At 39.2% G+C, this 21,896-nt stretch overlaps 1 protein-coding gene across 1 annotated transcript; it reads left to right on the top strand.

Annotated features, from left to right (window-relative positions):
- The first annotated feature begins 552 nt into the window (after positions 1-552).
- LOC146376429 (tricarboxylate transport protein B, mitochondrial) lies at positions 553-20,566 on the top strand. The gene is made up of 9 exons (XM_084945610.1): positions 553-1,253; positions 10,719-10,826; positions 12,922-13,021; positions 17,562-17,700; positions 18,592-18,676; positions 19,168-19,272; positions 19,595-19,710; positions 19,827-19,900; positions 20,253-20,566. Exons 1-9 carry the CDS (start codon positions 1,142-1,144, stop codon positions 20,365-20,367), a joined length of 954 nt encoding a protein of 317 aa, XP_084801736.1. The 5' UTR covers positions 553-1,141; the 3' UTR covers positions 20,368-20,566.
- The last annotated feature ends 1,330 nt before the right edge of the window (positions 20,567-21,896 follow it).

Below are 21,896 nucleotides of genomic sequence, written 5' to 3' on the forward strand. Positions count from 1 at the left end.
TTAAGAGTTAGACTACGAAAAAAGTGGACGGATAGAATTAAAATGCATGAGTGGAAATGTGTTTACTTCTCATCAACACAGCACGCTCGCAGAGGCACTGGTGCGCGTGATTATTCACTGTGAATACCTTCAAAGTGTTTATTCTGAACTGCTTAAGTCACATCCAAAAAGGAGAAACTAACACAAAACACAAGCTTTAAAAAATACAAAAATGGACGAACCTACTCTGAAAGGTAACTTACTAAACCGATTTAAAAATGGAGGAAAACAGGAAAACCTAACTGCTCTGGAGGGCTCTTCCCCTCCCTGTTTTGTTGTTTTGCAAAAGAGGGTATGGAGTTTCACCTTTAAACATGGTTTACATCCATTTTTTGCTACACTGTAATTTCCATCCTCCGCTGGACTCTGACATTTTGGTAACCGAGCTGTCATTTATCTGACTGATGGTTTCTGTCTGTGCCTTCGAGCCTCTTTGTTTGGAGAGGGTGTGGTTGGACTATCTGGACCTGTAACTAGCCGGCGAAGTCAAAAATGCTCACCATTTTCACAGCAGACAATAACAAAGGACTCATTTAGCCTATTTCTGTTTTCCTCGCTCAGCTGTAATCATCTGTTTGGAGGAAAACAGTGAGGCGAGGCTGTGCCCCGCCCTTTTTCGCTGTTGTGTGTGGGGGAAAAGTGGCCGGTCTCTCACTTTGCGCTCTTACAGCTACAGCTACACACCCGGTGTAACGTTCACTGACCGCTCGGTGGATGTTGAAGTTCATTCGCTTTAATTGGACATTATAAAGTTCAGCAGGATACACGGACACAAGTCTTTATCCGCCCCTTTCTGTGCTTCCGGCTTGCTTTGCTCTCTTACGTACTACCGTCGTGACACGGGGTTTCCATGGTTACAGATAACATTTATTGGATATAGAAGATCCCAACTTCCTTGACAGTTCCAGTATCCGCCCACTGTCAACACAGAGATCCGCCGGAGTCTCCACCTGAATCCAGGAAAGCTCTTCAGACTGAAGGCGCCCAGGTGTTGCGCTACTATACTCTATTTGGAAACGAAAAAAAAAACTAAAAAAAACTGCAAGCCACACTAGACTGGAAGCTTTGTTTTTAGAATTTTACTGCGTTTAATCTGGTAACTATGCAGGGTAAAGGCACTTTTATCAGCCCCTTTCACAGACCGCGGTGTCTGGCGGCAGCGGCACCGGCTGGGAAAGCGAAATTAACTCATCCGGGAAAAGCGATTCTGGCAGGTAAGCGCATCACAATCCACACGGAAAAGTCTCACATGGACACAATGCCACTCTAGTGTTAGTCACAGTTCAAGAAAGCATCCACGCCTCTTTCTTTCTACTTGGCTGTGCTATGAAGCAAAACTTTGTCGAGTCAGAAGCCAGGGACGTTTAAAAAAGTCAGCGAGCGAAGACGCGCTACAGTTTGCAGAAATGTCACTATGTTGGGATTAGAAGAAGTTATTATGAGTCAAAGGAGTACCACACTGGTTTGTATTTCCGATAAAAGCTTTCCTTTTAAATGACACGTCACACGTTTTCTTGCATGGACGTGAGTAAGTGGAGTTGCACTAATGTGTCCCAGCTTCAGTTTAGGCAGTAGAGCGTAAGATTGAAGGAAACGATCTTTAAACAAAGTTATAGCCTGTATGTCCTTAAACCCCTCTAATCTGGTGCTGCTTGAATCTTCTACAAAAGGAGGATTTTATTCTTCGGTGTTTCTGTGCTATCAAATCCATCTGTGCTGTCATGGTTAGGTCAGTTTGACCCACTGCAGTGACTTGATTTTTATCCTACTTATCTAAAGATCACCTTCACTGCACTTAACATAATGCGCAGTGGGCAGTCGTCCACGCACACTTGAGCCATTTAGAGTCTCGGGTTTGTGCAGTGGGCCATCAGAGCACAAGAGATGCCTTCAGGCTGTATGTTCTTCATTAAAGTACACCACTAGTCTTCGTGAAACTGTACATATTTACATTTTGCTCTTTTTGGGTGTGGGGGGGTGGGGGGATGGGGGGCGTTTTAAGCAGATCTCATCACCTGAGGTTTTGCACTCAGAAATTTACATATCTTTTTTACTTTTGTATGTATTCTGTCATTTTTTTACTCAATACTTGCAACTGACAATTATTTGAATGGTTTATCAATCAATGTTGAGTTTTTTGGGAGTTTAACATCTAATTTAAAAAAAGGCCATTAATGGTTGATTATCTCCAAACAACTGATATCTAGATCAACTGGTGAACTTACTATTCAACAAGACTTGAGTTGTACCGAGTTGTCTCCTTTTGCCCCCTCCCCTCCAAAACCCCTCGACCTCCCTGTGTGATGATGATCAGGCTGCAGCAGCTCCGGCTGATGAAAAGCCTCTCTGAGGTGCTCCTGTGTTAAGGCTACATGCTGATATTTGGCAGCACTCACACTGATTTTTCAACCCTGAGCTGCTGCAGTTGTCGCATACTGAATGTTTTATAGTTCTGAAGGAATTCTTTTTGATTGTAGATTTAAAAACACCAGCTGCTGTTTTTTTAAAAGACTTTAAATAAATATAAATGTGATCAGTTACAACCTCGGTTCCAAAAATGTTGGAATATTGTGTAAATTGTAAATAAGAACAGAATGCAATGTTAATGTAGAACATAGAAAACATGTTAAAGCTTTAATATGAGACATCTTAGAATGTTGTGAAAAATATTAGCTCATTTTGAACTTTATGTAAGCAACACACCTCCAAAAAGTTGTGACTGGCTACACAAAAGGCTGGTAAATTAAGTGACAATACAAAGAAATAGCTGGAGAAACATTTTGCAGTAATTAACAACAGCCAGTAAAAGACTGGATTAAAAAAAGAGTATCTTAGAAATTGTGTAACAATTTCAGAGTAATATAAAACTGTGAAGAATTTGAATATCTCATCATCTACAGTACTTATTAGAAGATCCTGGGAATCTGGGGAAATCTGTGTGCAAGGGACGAGGCCGAAAATTTGAGGGTGCCTGTGATCTTCATGAGCTCAGGAACACTTCCAGAAATCATTATCTGTGAACACAAATGGAGCTTAAAGGTCTTTCGTGCAGAAGAAGCTATATGTGATCATGGTCCACAAACGCTATGTCTTCTCTGGGCCATAATTAATTTAAAATAGACTGAGACGAAGTGGAAAACTGTTCTCTGATCAGAGGAATCAATACCATTGAGAGGTATTAGCAATGGTATTGACACATCCACATACCCTTTCATGGTATGTGGATGTGTCATACATACAAATTTCATCAAGACGATGCTAAATCTTGTACTGGATCTATTACAGTAGCATGGCTTCATAGTAGAAGGGCCTGGGTGCTGAACTGCGGGCAGTCCTGCAGTCCAGACCTTTTATCAGTTTAGAACTTTTGGAGCATTTGGCACTGTCTCAACTTTTTTGGGGATGTGTTGCTGCCATCAAATTCAAAATGACCTTAGTTTCTTCTTAAAATGGTAAGTTTAAACCTTTTTTCATGTTCTACCGTGAATAAACTATGGGTTTAATATGGTAATGAGATTTGCAAACCATTGCATTCTGTTTTTATTCGTATATTACACAGCTTCCCAACTATTTTGGAACTGGGAACCTCTGATTCACATTTAAGGCTATTTAGGTATTTTTTTCCTGTGCACATTAAAGCTAATTTATATCAGTTTGAATCGTGTCACTAGTCTGACTAATGAAGCTGTCAATTCAAAAACAGCCAAATAGTTTAAGATTTTGTGTTAGGGTGGGAGGTGGAGTACGAGGAGGAGGAAAAAATCTCATGTCCTGTCAGCTGCATAGAAATGGAAAAGAGGTCGTGGTGAGATCTTTGCCTTCCCCCATCACTCCTCTGCAGCCTGATTGACTGGATATGGCCCAGTGTTGTACCCTGCTCCCTTAGCTGTTTAGCTCAAGTCAGGCCTGTCTGTCTCGTTTTGCAACAGCCGCACAGTTGCATTCTGTCTCAACTTTGTGCATCCTGTGTAGAAACCAGCGACTTATCACTCTCTGTCTACAGTTTAGAAATGAAGGTGCATCAGAGCGTCACAGGATGACTCAGCAGTAGATATAAAATGTGTGATTCTGACCTGAGATACCAAAAGGAAAGATAATAGTTTAAACAGTTCTAACTTGGTTTTCTTTTGGTTTTCTGTCATGCTAATGCTACTTTGTATCCTTCTTGGTTAACAGTATGTCTGTGTACACAGAGAAAGTCACTCACATAAATGGCCAAAGGCTCAAAAGAAGACAAAGCAAGAAGCAGAAGGTCAAAGCTTAATGGCTTGGCGAGCCCGCATAGTCTGGTTGAGAGAAGCGGGGTTTTTTTTTTTTTTTTCTTTTCTTTGAGCTCTTTTCTGCTCCCATTGGTTTGTTCAGCTCCTCTCTCCACAGCCACTGGTGATGACTGAAGTTGAGACACGACAGGAGGGAGAATTTTATCTGTGTGAAGCCTCAGGGAGAGCGCGGTCTAAATGCCTCTCTGGTCCTGGTTTACAGGCTGTTGTGATTTCATGCGCTGTTGTAGCTTTTATTAATAACCTTTTTGTACTGGAGAAGCAGACTCAGAGCCGCAGTAAGAATGAGGAAGTTTTTTTTTCTTGCTTTCCTAGATAGATTGGGTATTTCTCTGATAGTTTTAATATCACATTTCCTCCTTTCCCCCTTTCTTCTCCTCTCCTCCATCACTCTCGCTCCAGCCTCGGGGCAGCCAGTTAAGGTTTCTGAGTGGCTGTCTGCTCTCAGGCTCAGAGGGCTCATCAAACTGTGGCTTACTCCCCATTTCCTCACGTCACAGGCGACACACAGTGTCCCCTCCCATCCATTGTGGTTGCTGCTTGCAGACCCTGAGTACCAGGAGGCGAGACAATAATTCACAGTGCACTCGTCTGTTCAGCCCCCAGCCACCCCACTGTAACAGCTTGCACTCCCGCTCACGCGAATAAACATCACAGAAAAAAGATTGCAATAATTTAAAATACAGAGCGCCAGTTTAATGTCAGCTTAATATTACATGTTTTGTTTTTGCCATTGTATTTCTGATTTTTTTGCAGATCTGATTTAGTACCACATTGTTAAAAAACAGATCACTCAGCATCAACATGCAGCTGCTATAAATTTGTGTCAGAGTTAAATATGATATATTAATTATAGCAGGGTAATTAATTTACAACTAATGTGTTGGGTTCAAAAATACCCTGATGAAAAATGGCTAGCTCAAAACAATAATTTAAAGGCCTTCATATCCTATTTCTTCAGACGGGTCCTGAGGGAAATATCTGGCTCTTAGCGGCAAAATTTTCCAGTATGTGGAGATACCTATAACTTTTGTCTGCTCTTGGTCCTTTGCTGTGTACAGGGCTTTTAAAAATAGCTGCCTGCATCTGGAAGGCACACTAAAGAGAGCAATAAAACAAAACAATGAGCGTAAAGATGCCAGAACACACACGATCTAAATGTGTTGTAAACATAGACTCTGTATGAAAGAGTGACAGAGCTGTTCTGACATTGCTTTCCATTTTAAAGCCATTAGTTCAGTATCAAAGCTACATTGGGGCCAGGGATCACAGATGAAGGCTGGGGATCACTGAGAAATCAGAGAGTACAGAACATTTATACAGCAGGAAATTAGCAGTCTATGTAAAGACAGCCAAGATTGTCCCCTTCTATCCCCCTTTCTGTCTCCATTTGGGGCCATGCATTGTGCTGTATCAAACAAGACATTAAACAAGTGAGAGCATAAACTCATCAGGAAGCTGTTTCCTGAGGTCAAAGATTGGTTGAGAAGTCGGGTTTCATCGTAGACAACCTAATGCCTTTTTGACACTGTTGCAAACGTTACTTTAACTGATGCTGAAAGTCGGTTGTCATTCAACATAAATACATAACTAATACAAATTCAGCCTTGTCTCCAGATGTACAGCTTGTCACAACAACCTGTGCGTAGTTGCTCTGCTCATGTAAAGAAGAGTACAGCCTTCATGCTGCAGGGTTCTAGGCAGCTGAATCGACTCCTATGTAAAATTAATCAACATCCCCCTCATATAATTAAGCATCAGTGGAGAATTACAGAGTGTTATCCAGGACAGAGGAAGCCTAAAAGGCCAGACGTCAGATGAATTATTCTTTTCATCTTTTGTGCAAGTCAAACAGAAATATCGCAGCACTATTAATATGACACCTCCTGTTTGAAGTGCATCAGTCCTCTGGCTACGTTCTCCATGTTGACTGGAGATTTGACCGTAAGAACATCTTTCCCTCAGACTCTTTCCCGTGTTTTCTCCCCACCAGAGAATTGGAAGTAACCGATAACCATCCTGATGAAGAACATCCGAATTAATAATACATTTTGATGCAAAACACACAGACCGACACAGATTATTTTGGGTGTGTTATATTGTCTTTAGCTTTTACTGCATCAGTGATTTAGTGCAGCAGGCTGAAGAGCTAACCCTATACTGCTAGTGAAAAAATATAAATACCGATAGAAACGGTACTTCCCATACATGTAAAACATGCCACATTGCCAGGTCTTCCTAACTAAAAAGGAAGGTTTTTTTCCTCCTTCTTCTTTTTTTTTTTTTAGTGCACCAGATGTGCTGGGTGCTCATTAGTCACCATAGCAGACAGGACAGGATTTCAGAAGCTGCTCTTCCCTGTCAGCTGGCTGCCTGGCAGTCTTCTCACCTGGCTTCCTCTGTGTCTCTCTGTACTACAAACAATGGACGTCAATTTGTGTATGTGTGGATTTTTCATTCGTTAATATCAGTTTGTCAATGTGTACATAAAGAATGAGTTCAAAAGTAGGTGGAGTTGAAATGGTGGGTCATTTAAGCGATAAGTCAATAAGCACCTAAAGGGTTTCTCCTGGCTTAAATGGACCTTTGGAGGTGACTGAGCACTATTGTACCACATATAATAAAGATAGCAAGCCTGTGCTACATTAATTAACAGCAATCTTATTATTTCTGCAAGTGAAATGATGTTCACTTGTCAAAATGTCTGAAAAAATTTGTACTACAATCTTGGTGATTTCCCTCTGGGGGAAAAAGCACAAAACCTCTTTGGGATTGCCAACATTTCTTATATAACTTATTATATTATAGAATATTAACTATTCCATCTTTTCATTTCTATGGATGCAACCCCTTTCTTTATCGTCTATAATTGTGAACAGACTGTGTTTTGGTAAGGATTTTTATACATAGTCATGTGAAAAAAGAAAACTGCCTTTCAATTCTAAGATTTTAAATATCAGGACATAAAAAAAAAAAAAAATCTGGTACATCTCAGGTTTTAAATTCATTTAAATGCAACCTCAGATGAGCAAAACACACAACATAACACACTGTATCATTATTTTTTTCAACACCAGGAAAACTAAAATGCAAGAAAGCAAAAGGTAACTGTATAGCTAACAATGTCTGGGCGGATTGCTGTAATAATTATAAATGTGCAAATGTTTCAGCACCAGGTGGCTGTCTGGTCTGGTTTGTGGTCTAGTTCTAATTTGGTGTGAATTAATTAATTTGGAATGAATTTGAAACCAGATGGCTGATTGAGCCTAGTCACAGCACCGGTGTAGCTGAATGGAAGGAGATTCCTGCAACCAGGATCCAAAGTTTCAGGGAAATCCTGAAAGTGTTGCAAGAGTGTATTCTTGCCTCATATGCATATAATTTTGAGATTTATGTCTCACACATTTTTGGCTATGCAGGCATTCAACTGTGCAGGGCCCATCTGTGAAATCGGAGAGGTGTTGATTAAGTTATAAATTTATCTTCTCTGCCCAGAGAGTGACAGTGTTACCTTGAAATGGCACATCTCTGTCTGATTTATTAAACTGCTGTTTAGTCTAAGTTTTTAACAGTCTGTAGAAGCATATTTGTATCAGGCACTCCATTTTTTTTACCCTCTTCTGGGTTCAGCTTACTCTTTTCAATTTCCTTTCTTGTAATATTAAGTGTCAGAGATCCATATCGATGCATTGATTTTATGACACAGAGTGAAGAAGAGTAGTGGGGGGATGAGGAGAGAGGAAGGAAGGTGCTGCCGAGAGAAAAATTAAGAGCAGGAGAGGGAGAGCGAGCCCGGGAAGATAAAGATTAATGGCCATTTTTCTCATGTAACCCAGTTTTGGCAGCTCACAGGAGTCGTTTAGGGTGTCATCTGTAAATGTGTGTAGAGGCACATGTGTGCCTCAGTACTGGGTATATGCTGCAAAATGGACTAGGAGACAAACGGGCAGCTTCTCCTCCGCAGGCGCTGTGTCTGATGAGGATTGATCTTGTGTTTGTCTCTGCTGCTGAGTCGCTGTGTCCTGAGTGAGTGCTGGTTGGTTTTACATGCAGAGATGTCTTGGCACAAAGCAGAAGAATAATGTTGATTGTTTAGTCTTCTATCCAAGACACACTGGGCCACTGATCCTGAATGGAGTATTGTAAAGCTCATGTGATTTCTGTTACACCTCAGCTGGCCTACGATTACTTACTACTCCAGCAGGATTAGCAGCATTACAGCTCATGAGCCTCCTGATTAAAATGTATGTCTGTCTGTGTGTGGTGATCTTGTGTTTGGCTTTCAGATCTGAGGACAGTTTGTCATGCTTGATTTTAGAGATGAGGTTAGAATTCGGTTTAGCATGGGCAGCTACATTGGCATTCGGCTTAGCAGACTCCTGAGAATCAAGGGCAGCTAAATGGAAAATTGCTAATAATGAAATATGTTGCTGAAAAGTTAATTAACAATCACCTGTTTCATATATATAACTATAAGATAACCCTGTCCTCAGTGTGGCAACCCATTTGTCAGTTTTTCATGGCTTCCGGTTCAGCCAGTATTAGATTCCTGTTTGTTTTCCAGGTCATTGTTTATAAAAGCACATAAAATATTAAAGCTAATAAAAAGTTTAACTCGTAGTTGGTGGATTAAACATTCAAGGACCAAACGTGTCTTTATCAACCTTAATAGGCAAGAAGAAGTCGCAGAGAAGGTTTCAAGTACGCAGTCTTAAATAAACAACAAATGAAACATGAAAACACACTAAAAATGTAGAATTCCAGAATAAAGTAGGATTATTATAAAGTTAGTGTGTCATTTAAAAGCCCAGTGGCAGCCGAGGCAGATAAGGTTTAGTCTTTGCCATTTGTGTTGGTATACTGTGTCTGAAGTCAAACAGAAGCAACGTGAGCTCCTCAGAAAAAGGGCCAAGATCAGCCACGACTGACTGGGCTTCTGGGAAGTCCTAGGCTCATGTGCAATGTTGCTGCACACGTTGATGATACCTTGCAGTCTACTTTTATTTTTTTAAGGTTCAGTGACATGTACCAGACAAATGTGGATGTAAGAGCAGATTCAATGAAACATAAACACCACAAAGTTTGTGAAAAAAGTACATGTGCTGCTAAGTTTTTCTTTAAGAGGCACCCACTTGAAGCTCAAAGGTCAACAGCATGCACATAAATGGTGAATAGTACTTGAACTAAAGGCTAGAAACTAGACTGGAAACCAGGAAGGTTTCCTCACTAAAAATTTCTCCCATATTTACAGAATCTGATTACGGGACCCTCGTGTTACTCATTGTTATGGTCAATATATCAACATGAAAACATCATGATTTTGCGTTCTTAAAATGTATTTTGTTGTCAAAAATAGTGGTGAAAATACATGCTTTCTTTTGTTCACATTTTCCTGGTGTCCCAACACGAGTGAATCAACTAATGCTAAAAGTTGATGCTGTTTTAAAGGCAAATGGTCGTCACACCGAATATTGATTTTAAAATGTCCATTTCCTGCACTTTGTATGACGTCAGTACTTCACTTTGAGTGAGATGATTTGATTTTCACTGTGTTGGATTCCTGTGGTCTTTGGGGAAATTGTTTTGGTCTTTGCTCAAATTTAGATGTGTTACTTTAAGAGGTTTCTCATTTCTGATTAGATTTTTTTTTTTCAAGCACTAATTTCTGTAAGTGTTTGTGTAAACCCGTGACTTGCTTGTGCCTCTCGCGCACGCTGTTCATGTGTGTTCATCTGTGTCATTGAGTTAATGGAGGGTCTTGGCCTCGGTAATGGAACCCCTCCCTGTAGGCCGTGGATAATTTAATTAATGTCAACTGTCTCTCCATCCCTCCTCCTTTCCTTGTGACTCATCTGTGTTATTCTTTGGCTTTGAACACTTGTCCTCATCTACTTGCAGTAACTCACTGTCTTTGGCTGGTTTCAGGCCAAACCCTGCAAGAATCACTTAAGAATCACCCTTTTCTTGCTTTCTTTCTGCCTATTTTTCTTTCTCCAAACACTCACTTAATGCTTTAGGTAAAGAAAATAGTCAAACATGTAAGTGGCAGCTGAATGTTCTTGCACAACCTCCTACTAGTTTATTCATTCTTCATTGAGACAGGAACAGTTGATTCATTTTTGCCCAGCTCGTTACTCTTCCTCCCTCTACAGCAGTGCTTTTAATGTTTATGGAGGGAGAGCCATTTGTGGAGTCACTGTAATGATCCATGATGTAATGGCGTACCTTGTAATTCTTAAGGGGAGCAGCAGTCTAAGTAAGGCTGCACCCAAACAGACACAGCAGCTGGTTTTCTTTCTTCAGTGTTCACTTTTAAATTGGTGCCACTTTTGTCTGTGGCTGTTCTTGTATGTTCTCTGAATGAATGATGATTGGGTCTGATTTCTTTTGTGTTTCCAGGTGGAATCGCAGGTGGCATAGAGATCTGCATCACCTTTCCCACAGAGTATGTCAAGACCCAGTTACAGCTGGATGAGAAGGCCAATCCACCAAAATATAGAGGAATAGGTTTGTATGCAGTGAGTGGAATAGTGTAAAATGAGTGGAATTCATTCACCAGCCACTTCATTGGATATGCTTGTTCAGTCACACATTAATGTGAACATCTAATTACCTAATCACATAGCAGCAGCTCAGTGAATTTGAGCAGGTAAATATGGTCAACCTCCTGAAGTTCAAACCAAGAGTCACATGAATTATGAGAGAAGAGGACATAAATACAGACTCATCAGCAGGCAGATGTAAACAGAAGACAAATGTTTATTTAGGCTGATTACAAATCCATTAAATCAGCGGTCCCCAGCCCCCGGGCCTCGGACCGGTACCGGTCCGTGAGTTATTTGGTACCGGGCCGCGAGAGTTGAGGCTCAGGTGTGAAATGTATGGTTTTCAGGGTTTTTATCGGTTTTCAGCGTTATTTTGTTATCGTTTTGATCGTTAACTCGGTTTTCCTGGGTCTTTTCACGTGTGTTATGAATAAATCTTCTTTTGTTCGGTACCGGTACTAGTTTTATTTTGTTGTATTTATCCGCGACACATTAAAGGCCGGTCCGTGAAAATATTGTCGGGCATAAACCGGTCCGTGGCGCAAAAAAGGTTGGAGACTGCTGCATTAAATGATGAGGAACTCAAAACTCATAGCACTTCAAAAACTGTTAGAGACACACAGGGGCAGTAACAGAAATATGAGGGTAATTAGCATACCTGGACACAGCAGGGTATTGAGAGACAGGTGAAAATAAGGAGGAGAAAGACAACTAAACACTACACACTGAAAAAGAGTAACGATCAGAATAAAACAGGAAGTGATAGCAATAACTCAATTGGGGGAAAACAGACTCACGAATTACAATATGAATTTAATCTGGGATAAAAATGTATTGATGCATGCTCAATCATCCAGGCAAGGAAATCCCAGAAGGTTGATTCTGTTACTCTTCGTCAGTCATCCAAGTGGCTTCTTCAGTTTCAACATCCAGATGCACAAAATCAACTTTCTGGGATTAATCTAGGGTAGTTGACAAAAGATGATGGAACGCTTTACATAAAACAGCCTGGCCATGTCCGTCCTTTTATAACCACAGTGCATGCACGGCCCATGTCATCCTGTCTGGTTCTTTTTGGTTGCCTTATCATTTTAATTTTTGGTTTTTACATGCAACACATTTCATCAACCCATCAATGGACTGCTTTACACCAATGATATGTACTTACAGACATTATGTTTATTATTGAGTCTGTTAAGCTTTTGTTAATATTTATAAAATTGGAAGCATAACTCTATTCGTGGCATTTGAGCAAGTCAAAACACTAGCATGGTGTACCTAATGAAGTGACCAGGGAGTGCAGGATTTAATCTGGTGGCAGACATCTACTACAGGCTCAAAAACAATATTCTTTATTACTTTTATTAAAATTTTCAGTAAAACCTAATAAAATAAACAGTATTTCTGCAGCAAGAGAGCATAAACAATGATAAAAAAACCATACAATAATCCAATAAAAGCAACACTCTTGGGAGCTCATTATCTAATTACCCATCATCCCCAGGTACATTAGTGATTCTGGCAGGCTGTCACTGTGCTTGTTTATATGACTTAGATCAGACCAATGCACACTCGCCATCCATGCATACGAGTGTACACAAACACACCCAGGATCTGTGGATATCATTTGAGGATTGGAGACCGTGCTAATGAGCACTCAAGACAGCTGCTGCTTTTCTTGTTCAGTTGGCTTCATTGGAGAACTTTGATTGCTGAACTGATGCAGCCAAGAGCCAGGAACAAGCTTAAAGTGTGTGTGTGTATATATATATATATATATATATATATATATATATATATATATATATATATATATATATATATTATTTTATATTTAATTACTGTTGCTACATGCTCTTTTGTGATGTTGATGATTGAGGTGTAAATGACAAGTGTATTGGTGTATTCTCTAAAGGGTTAATGCACTCAGCCTGAAAAACAGACAAATTGTAGGATTTTTATATTTGAAAATTAGAAAGCAAACTGTGTTGTATGCAGATATGCATATCATGTTCATTCTATAATATTTGCTGCTTGTGCTTGTGTATCTGCTTTAGGTGACTGTGTGAAACAGACAGTACAGAGTCACGGTATCAAAGGGCTGTACAGAGGTCTCAGCTCTCTGCTGTATGGATCCATACCCAAATCTGCTGTCAGGTATGTTGTAAAGCAGAGGTCTATCATGTGCAAGGTAAATACATTTACTTGAGCATAATTTGTGATGTAATATTCTCAGTTTATTAAGTTAAAATATGGCTGACGTGAAGAGCAATGTCCACAATCACAACACAGTAAATGCTGCTTGCAGATTTACTGCACTTCTACTTTATTACGGTGTAAGAAAATGGAATCAAAAAATGGAATCGCAGTGATGCTGTATATACTCCTCCTCCTTCTGCCCCTCCTGGTCCTCCTTTCCTCCTCATCATCATTGTATAAAATCACAGTTTTTTGTTTGTTTGTTTTAAAAAAAAAATTAGATTGTCTTTAGGAGGATGTGTGGTCAGCAGATCTATTTTCACATGACACAGCAGTTAGTGTGAAGGAATTGTTTTAGAGGACACATTTTAGATACCTTCACTTTGTTAATTAACTGAGCATGTACACAGTATTAAAGGCAGAGGTAGCCATTGTGACCATTTGTTATGAAGGTCCTGTTTTGAGGCCTAGGGCAGAGCGTTTTCGTCATGGTGTTTTGAAAGTACCTGACGAGCAAAGGGTGGATTGACAGCATAGTGAGACTATCTTCATTTCTGAAACAAAAGACTGAGCTCATAAATTCATCAGGAAAGTGTTTACTGAGGTTACAGAGCAACTGAGCTGAGGGCTGTTTTCCCATAGACTTCTATACAACAGTAACCTGCAACGTGAGGAATCACCCCCGCTGTCTATTAGATAGAATGGAGGTTTAAGTTACTTGCTCAGTGGCTTCATTTTTTTAGACCTAGAGGCTACACCCAGCTTTTATGCTATGTATGGGATACACCCCTTCCTCAGATCGCTTGCATCATTCTATAAAAAATAATAAGAACATAAAATAGAATCATTTTAATTTAACCCATGTGTCATTTTTTTAAAGCTTTTTCCCCTCTTTCTTCTCATTGACATTGTTCTTGATATCAGACAGAAATGACACTTGAACTCAAAGCTTTCTAAAAAAGTTTTTGCTTTTAACTTTGTTGATTAAAATCTTAGATCTCATGCTTATATTCTAATAATCACAAACTGGTAGAGAGTACATATGTACAAATATACATGCACTGAAGGAACGTGGAATGAAAGGAACCCTTTTAGCTAAAGCCGCTGTGATCTTCTACCTGAAACCATTAACTCACACACTCCAATTATTCTAGTCCATTACCCACAAGGCAAGGCATAAATGCCACACTAGCATTCAGTATAATTATGTTATTCTTTTGTAGCAGTGACATTTATCTTCAGACAAGTGTGTGTGTGCGCGCGCACACACACACACACACACACACACACACACATACACACACATTTGTGTAGCTATCTTTGTGAGAACATTTATGGACATATTACACTCCATAGTGCCTTACCCAATAGAAACCTAACTCTTACCTTTTATCATGATGATGATGATGATAATAATAATAATAATAATAATAATAATAATAATAATAATGGATTGCATTTTACATAGTGCTTTTCGGGACCCCTCAAAGCGCTTTACAATACCACTATTCATTCACTCTCACATTCACACACTGGTGAAGGCAAGCTACAGTTGTAGCCACAGCTGCCCTGGGGCAGACTGACAGAGATTGAAAGTGAAAGTATTAACCCTCAAACAGCCCTTTGAAGGGGTGTGGGAAAATGAAAAATCTTCACTTCCTCACTCCATTGTTCTAAAACTCAAACTGATCCTCATAAAGATGGTTGTACATACGTACGTATACACACACAAAATAAAGAAAAGGGAGAGGGGATAGGAGGCAAAACGATTAAAATGAAGAACAAAAAACTAACTGTGTGTGTGTGTGTGTGTGTGTGTGTGTGTGTGTGTGTGTGTGTGTGTTATGCTGGAGGGTAATGTGTGTCTGTACAATAGAGAGACAGGCCCAGCCAGGCGGAGCAAAGATGCCACTCAAACTCCGACAGGGTCTCAATAGGGTTACAAACAGGGAGACTTGGGTGTGTTTATGCTGATGCACAGTGTATATGTTTGTGTGTGTGTGTGTGTCAATCAGCCTTTAGCATCATTTTAAGAGCGCGTCTGGATGGTTTTGTTTCAGCTCAAAGGAGAATTTTCTGTGAGGGAATATGGCAGGGTGGAGAAAAGCCGTTTATTGCCATAGAAATGTTATAAGGGAATATGATGTCATTTATATATAGATTTTGGACACTTTCTACTGTGCAGTGAAGTTTAAAAATCTTTATAAATGGCCACATTGCATATTAGCATTCGTATAACATGCTCTCTGTGGTGTATACACATTTAGGCCAGGAATCTTTTAAGCTTGTGACCCATTTAGCTGTTGACTATTATCAGCTGTTTAACTTTTTTTATACTTTGTCAGCCCTAAAGAAAAAATATTAAAAAAATCAGGACAAAATTAAAGGCAGATTTGAAACATATAAATGGTACTGCAAAAATGCTTTTTCTACTTGATACTGAAATAGAAGAGACTAAACAAACTGATAATGATATTTTGACTTTTTGTGATGGGTAAGGTCATCTTCTATTTCTGCTCTTGAGATCAGCCTACTTTGAAAATTAAAACTATATACAAGTGGTCACATTTTATATAGAAATGTGTATGAAATGCCTTTGTCTCCATTGTCTACATGTCTTTTGGTCTTTTTCATTTAAGATTCTTACCCCTTTAAATGTCTAATAATAATGATTATTATAGTTATAATTAAATCTGCAGCCATTAAGACCAAAAGAAAAGCGGTATATTTAAAAGGATCAGGGGGAAAACCAGTGACTTCAAAATACTGCAGAAAATAAATACTTGAGTTTAAAAAAAAAAAAAAAAGAAAAATGAATATGAGAAATTAAAAACTGCTGAGATTTGGAAAGCTAGTTTTGATTAATGGAGAATACCTTGACACTTTTCTATTAAGCACTGCTTGGTCTGCTTAGTTTTTCTACCCCCTGCCTTTTTTTCTTACTTCCTCCATCTTCTTTCCCCTTCGTCTTTTCCATCACTCCTTTTCTTCTAGCCCGCGCATTCCATTAACTGATTGCCTGTGCACCCTCATGTGCCATGGAGTATGCTGGAAGGTTGTCAGGGAGGTAAGAGAGGGACATGCAAGAGAGCTTTTGACCTTTGTCTCTCCTTAGCTCTTCATCCATATCAGCATCAGCATTCTTTCTTCTCCCTTTCATTTCCTTTCCTTTCCTTTCCTTCGTCTTCTCGACAGAAAAAAGTGACCCTATAAAAACGACCCCCTAACGAAGACTGGGCAGCAGTCCACTATCTAGGATGACTCATCTGTGACTGTGGATGTCAGCCAAACGATGTTTCACATTCTGACTGTAAAGTTTAGTCCACTTGTTAAATGAGTCGGGGAGAGGCTATAGAGTAAATTGGCAAAGGAGAGAGCCTGACAGTAGCATATTTCTCCTCGGCAGACTTTAATGAATAGCATTTGTTTCACAAGGTTAGTTATTAAGTGCTCTGCCATCATTCTAGCATGCTGTGTGGAAGAGCTTTATATTTTAATTTGCCCTAAGCTAAAACAGTGTTTGTAGTCAGCAAATGGTGTGAGAAAAGTCAGGAATTTATGTTTATGTACTGTTAGGTGCTGCTAAGGATTCAGTTTATTGTGGGGAGCCTGTCTTTCAAAGCAATCTGAATCAGTGCGAGTAGTGAGACAGGAACAGATGTGGAGAGTTAATGAGCAGAAGTAAGTCTTGGTTAGAAAGGCAGATGGAGAAGAAAACTAAAATCCGATGAAGCGAGTCAAATTTTTTTTTTTTTTTTTTTTTTAGACCTGTTACAACAGCAGGTAAATGGTTCAAGCAGACTGAGAAAAGAGAGGAAAACAAAGCATTCATCAAGACCTAATGTCTGTGCTCCCCCTCCTCTTTGCTAAATGTACCAGGCAGTGTCCTCCCGCCGCCACAATTCAATTCCATCTATAAATAACCTTTCTTGCAAAGGACTTGCTGGCACAACATTTGCAGAGAAACACAAACCACACCTCTGTAGCTGGGCTGGCTTCCATGGCAGCTGTTGCTGGTCACACATTGGTTACTGAGACTCTGCAGTTTATTGGTTCATCTTTAATGAGGATGCAGGACGATAAAATAAAAGGCCTGAACACATTAGGCTGTTGCAGCAGTTTGCTTTCTCCAAAAATCTGAGTTGGAAGAAGCTTTCTAATTTCATCTGTGCTCACTGAGACATGAAAACCTTTGCCTGCAGTATTACTATCTATTTGAATTTATTTAGTTTACTTAATTTTAGTAAAAACAAACGTGACTGCAGTGGGTAGTTTAATTTCTTAAATCAACTTTGAACTTGCAGTGTTGCCACGTGAAAGACTGAAATAATCTGAGTATTTGTAGAAGAAATAATTTCACAGTTTACAGTGTAATCACAAAGATTGCCCACATCTAATTATTAAATGAGATTAATTTTGTTATTCAGTCAGTTTTTCTCAGACACTCCTATGTCTACATTTCCCATAATTCTTTGCTGGCTTTTTTTCTACTTGTTAGGTTTGGGGTGTTTGAGTTCCTCAGTAACCACGCCAAGGATGAGTCCGGTCGACTGGACAGCACCAAAGGCCTGCTGTGTGGGCTTGGAGCCGGGGTCATGGAGGCTGTTCTGGTGGTCTGCCCAATGGAAACAGTCAAGGTGTGTTTCTGAAGCTCATCTGAGCTGACCCTCAAATATAGAGAGAGCAACAGTGTCAATGTATGAAAATGTATGAAAACTTTAAGATAAACTGCAATAGTTTGGTGCCTTTGTAGGTCCACTGTGAATTATAATCTATAAATTATGAACTGCAAATAATGAAATTTTATTAAATGGGATAAGAGATATTTGTGCATTTTAAAATCACTTCATGTTAAAGGGACTTCAGTGCAAAGATGGACATCTCAGGATGTTCATAATCTGTTGTCTAAATGGACCGTTTGTTAAATGTGACCGTTTTCAGAAAGTGGGCAGCATGATGGTGCAGCAGTTAGAGCTCACATCACCTGAGAAACCTCAATAAGGTTTCTGGTTGTAATTTTTGTCTGCTGGGGCCTTTCTGTGGGGAGTGTGCATGTTGTCTCTGTGTCTGTGAGGATTTCCTCCCACAGCTCAAAGACAGGTTTGGTTGTGTGGATGTGAGAGGGTGCGGTGTTCTGCTTCACTGTTTTAGCCCTGTGAGAGACTGAGGCTATTTCGGCTGCAATTTTGGATTCCAGTGATTATTAAAAGATTACTGAGATAAAATAGTTAATGTGCCACATTCTGTGCAGGCTGTGGCTTGTATACAGTTTGATATAGCCACAATTTTATCAGAGTCTATGAAGAATTGTTAAGAATGACTTATTAAATTATTCTCATCATGATTTTTGTCATATTGTGTCTGTGGCCTATGAAGTAAAACTAGTTGAAAACCACTGACTGAAGGTTAAAGTTACCAACCTTTTAGAGAAATATTCTTTGTAAGAGAACTACACTAAACCTCTTCAGTTTTCACTCCCACATCTGTAAAATGTATCGTCTGTATTTTTGTGTCTTTAATCTCCCAAGGTTAAATTCATTCATGACCAGACATCAGCCAACCCCAAATACAAGGGATTCTTCCACGGAGTCAGAGAGATGATCAGGGCTCAAGGTAAACGTGGGCTTCATGCATGACATTCACCTGACATCTGCTGGTTGGTTAGGGTAATGCAGTGGGAAACATTGACCCTGGTCAAGCATCAACAACAATATTCACTCTCATATCATTGTGTAAATCATCAGACATATATGTCAGAGAGTCACCAGGAAAAGTCTTGCAGCATTAAAAATGTAAAAATGTAAACAAACAAGTCCAGTGTCTTAAGACTCTGAAAAGATGTTCAAATAGGCAGGGTTAGGGTAATATGTGATATGTGTTGAAGTGCTGCCCCCCTGCCCTCCCCCTTCAACAACATTTACAGCCTCTCATACTGAAACACTCAGATGTGATGTCAGTTAAGATGGTGACGCTTTTAGTTCTTAGCCCTTAAGTTGGAAATTGGGATTGGGCTGTGGTATCCGGGTTCTTTTCTATTCAATGTGCTGTCTAATTTAATTGAAGAAGGATTTATTAACTTACCCTCTGGCTTCTGGTTTGAACAGGATTAAGAGGGACATATCAGGGTCTAACTGCAACAGTCTTGAAGCAAGGATCCAACCAGGCTATTCGATTTTTCGTGATGACTTCTCTCAAGAACTGGTACAAAGGTGCGTGTACACGAGTACAGCTGGTTTGTTCATTTCTTTGTTATTACTATAAACAATATTTAATAAAAAGAGACCAACTCTGCAAATGGTCTGAAGGGTTATTGTAGGTCATTGTGCAGTTCTTTGAACCCCAGTTGGGTTTCCAAAGGCTTTTTTGCATAGTAATAATACAGTGTGTGGAGATTGATATATGGAGTATTGCTTTTAATATTTATGATGTGAAATTAATTAGCACATTAGTATCCTTCATGTTAATGAGTTTAGAACTAACTCTGATTTAGAGCTAACCCCACCCTTCATACTGCTCTGTCACATTCATAAGGTGATAACCCCAACAAAGCAATAAATCCACTGGTGACTGGACTCTTTGGAGCCACAGCAGGAGCAGCCAGTGTATTTGGAAACACTCCACTAGATGTCATCAAGACAAGGATGCAGGTACATAATGCAAAAGATGCTACAAATCACACGCTTCTTCTTACTTGCTTGTGTTTTTAAATACAAACTTGCAACCCGTGGACAGATGTACTAATGCTCTTCTGCTTTTTCTAAAGGGTCTAGAAGCACATAAATATAAAAGCACGCTGGACTGTGCCATGAAGATCTTGAGATATGAAGGGTTGGCAGCGTAAGTACACCTCCATGTTTTATTTTGTTTGGTTTGGCTTGTAGTGTTGGTTTCATAGCTGATTTAAAACAACACAGCTTTAAAAAAAACAATGTGTCTTTCTTTATTTCACAGATTCTACTGTCAACACTGTATAAGAAATGCTTTTTGGCTTTAGTTTATTACTCTAAAGAACTCGAATGAAAAAATCTAAACTTAAACACTTTAAGAATAAGAATGTGCCAAATGATTAAAAAAAAACAAAAACTAATCAAAATACTGGAAAATATAACCCTAACCGCAGATAAATATGGCTCCACCCTAAACAATTAATGTCTTACATGCTCCTCCCTCTTTCTTTATCCCTCTACAGGTTCTATAAAGGAACAGTTCCTCGGCTTGGCCGTGTATGTCTTGATGTGGCCATAGTTTTCATCATCTATGAGGAGGTCGTAAAGGTTCTGAATATGGTCTGGAAGACAGAATAGGTGGTTGGACATACGACGAAGGTGGCAACTTCCTCCTTCACAAGCATCAGACATAGATCTGACTTCAGCAGGCCTCTTTTGTGTCATGAAACCAACAGCAGAAGGGGTGAAAAAGAGAGCTGAACTTAGATTAGTGTTGTATGCAGAGCAGGAAGTCAATATACTCTGAGACAAAAGAAGAAAGATATATATATATATATATATATATATATATATATATATATATATATAATAAATACTGTGGCCAATAGCATCGCCAGCAGCAGCACCTTTATTTTAAGTTATCTGGTTTACTTTCTCTGTAAGCCTCTGTCAGGGAAGAGCATTATTTGTAGTCATTCACAGCTGTTTTACTGCAAATATGCAGATATCCTGCTGGATTTTCTTGAGTTTGCGTTGCTCCCTGTCTCTTCTAAAAGTCCAGAGGAGCCAGAGTGCAACTGGTTGCAGTTTGCAGTCACACAAGCTGCAGCAACTTCCATAGTTAGGCCTTAAATAAAATTGGTTTATAACCTGCCATGTATTTTTATACAGTGTAGATTCAATTTAGTTTATTGATAACTTACAGAATATTATATATTTTAATTCCTGTGCCAAATGTCAAACCTATTGTGTTATAAAAGTCTGTTCAGAAGAAAGCAAAAGTAACCTATTTATCTTAAGAGGATAGTAAATATTATGACTATGTACTGTGAGATACATAATTTTTGAAAGTGAAATATTAAATAGAGAATTAAGAGAATATTTGCTGTTAATCTGTGCCACACTGTTGTTGTTGTTTTTTTCTTTATCGGGTGTATAAATGTTTTTTTTTTTTGTTTGTTTGTTTGTTTTTTTTTAAAGATCACTGTGAGTCTACAAGACACAATGAGTCGTTTAGACAAAGTAACATCGGGCTTCTATTTTGCTTTTAGTGGAAACAACACCTCTCACTGGGTCATATTTTACAAACCTGACTCCACCCAGTGTGGATTTTTGTTCGGTTTACATTAGATACAGTTTTACTTTTTTTTTTTTTTTTTTTTTAAATTTTATTTCTGCTAAATACACTGCTCGGCCAAATAAAAAAAATTACAAATTCTAATATTTTATTGGACCGGCTTTAGCTTTGATAACAGCATGCAATCATCAGGGCATGGTTTTGATAAGCTTATGGAATATCACAGCATTTATTTCTATCCAGGGTTGGTTTAATTTTTTTTTTTTTTTTTTTTTTTTGCCAGGATCTTGTATCGATGATAGCAGTGTCAGGCCACTGTGAACATCACAAAGATTCTCAATGAGTCTGCGGCCAATTCATGTGTGAAAACGATGATTTGTGTTCCCTGACCTGCTCTTTCACAATATGAGCCTGACAAATCCTGGCATTGTCATCTTGGAATCTGACCGTGCTATCAGGAAAGAAACAAACATTACTGAAAAAACCTGGAGGATGTTCAGGTCATGTGCTGACCTCATTATTTGGGCAAGTAATGCTGCTGAAGCTCAAACTGCTCAGATCATAACACTGCCCCCGTGCGAGGCATTCG

This window comes from Perissodus microlepis, chromosome 12 (genome assembly GCF_051167445.1).
Source record: "Perissodus microlepis isolate ML-2025 ecotype Zambia chromosome 12, ASM5116744v1, whole genome shotgun sequence".
NCBI classification, from domain to species: Eukaryota; Metazoa; Chordata; class Actinopteri; order Cichliformes; family Cichlidae; genus Perissodus; species Perissodus microlepis.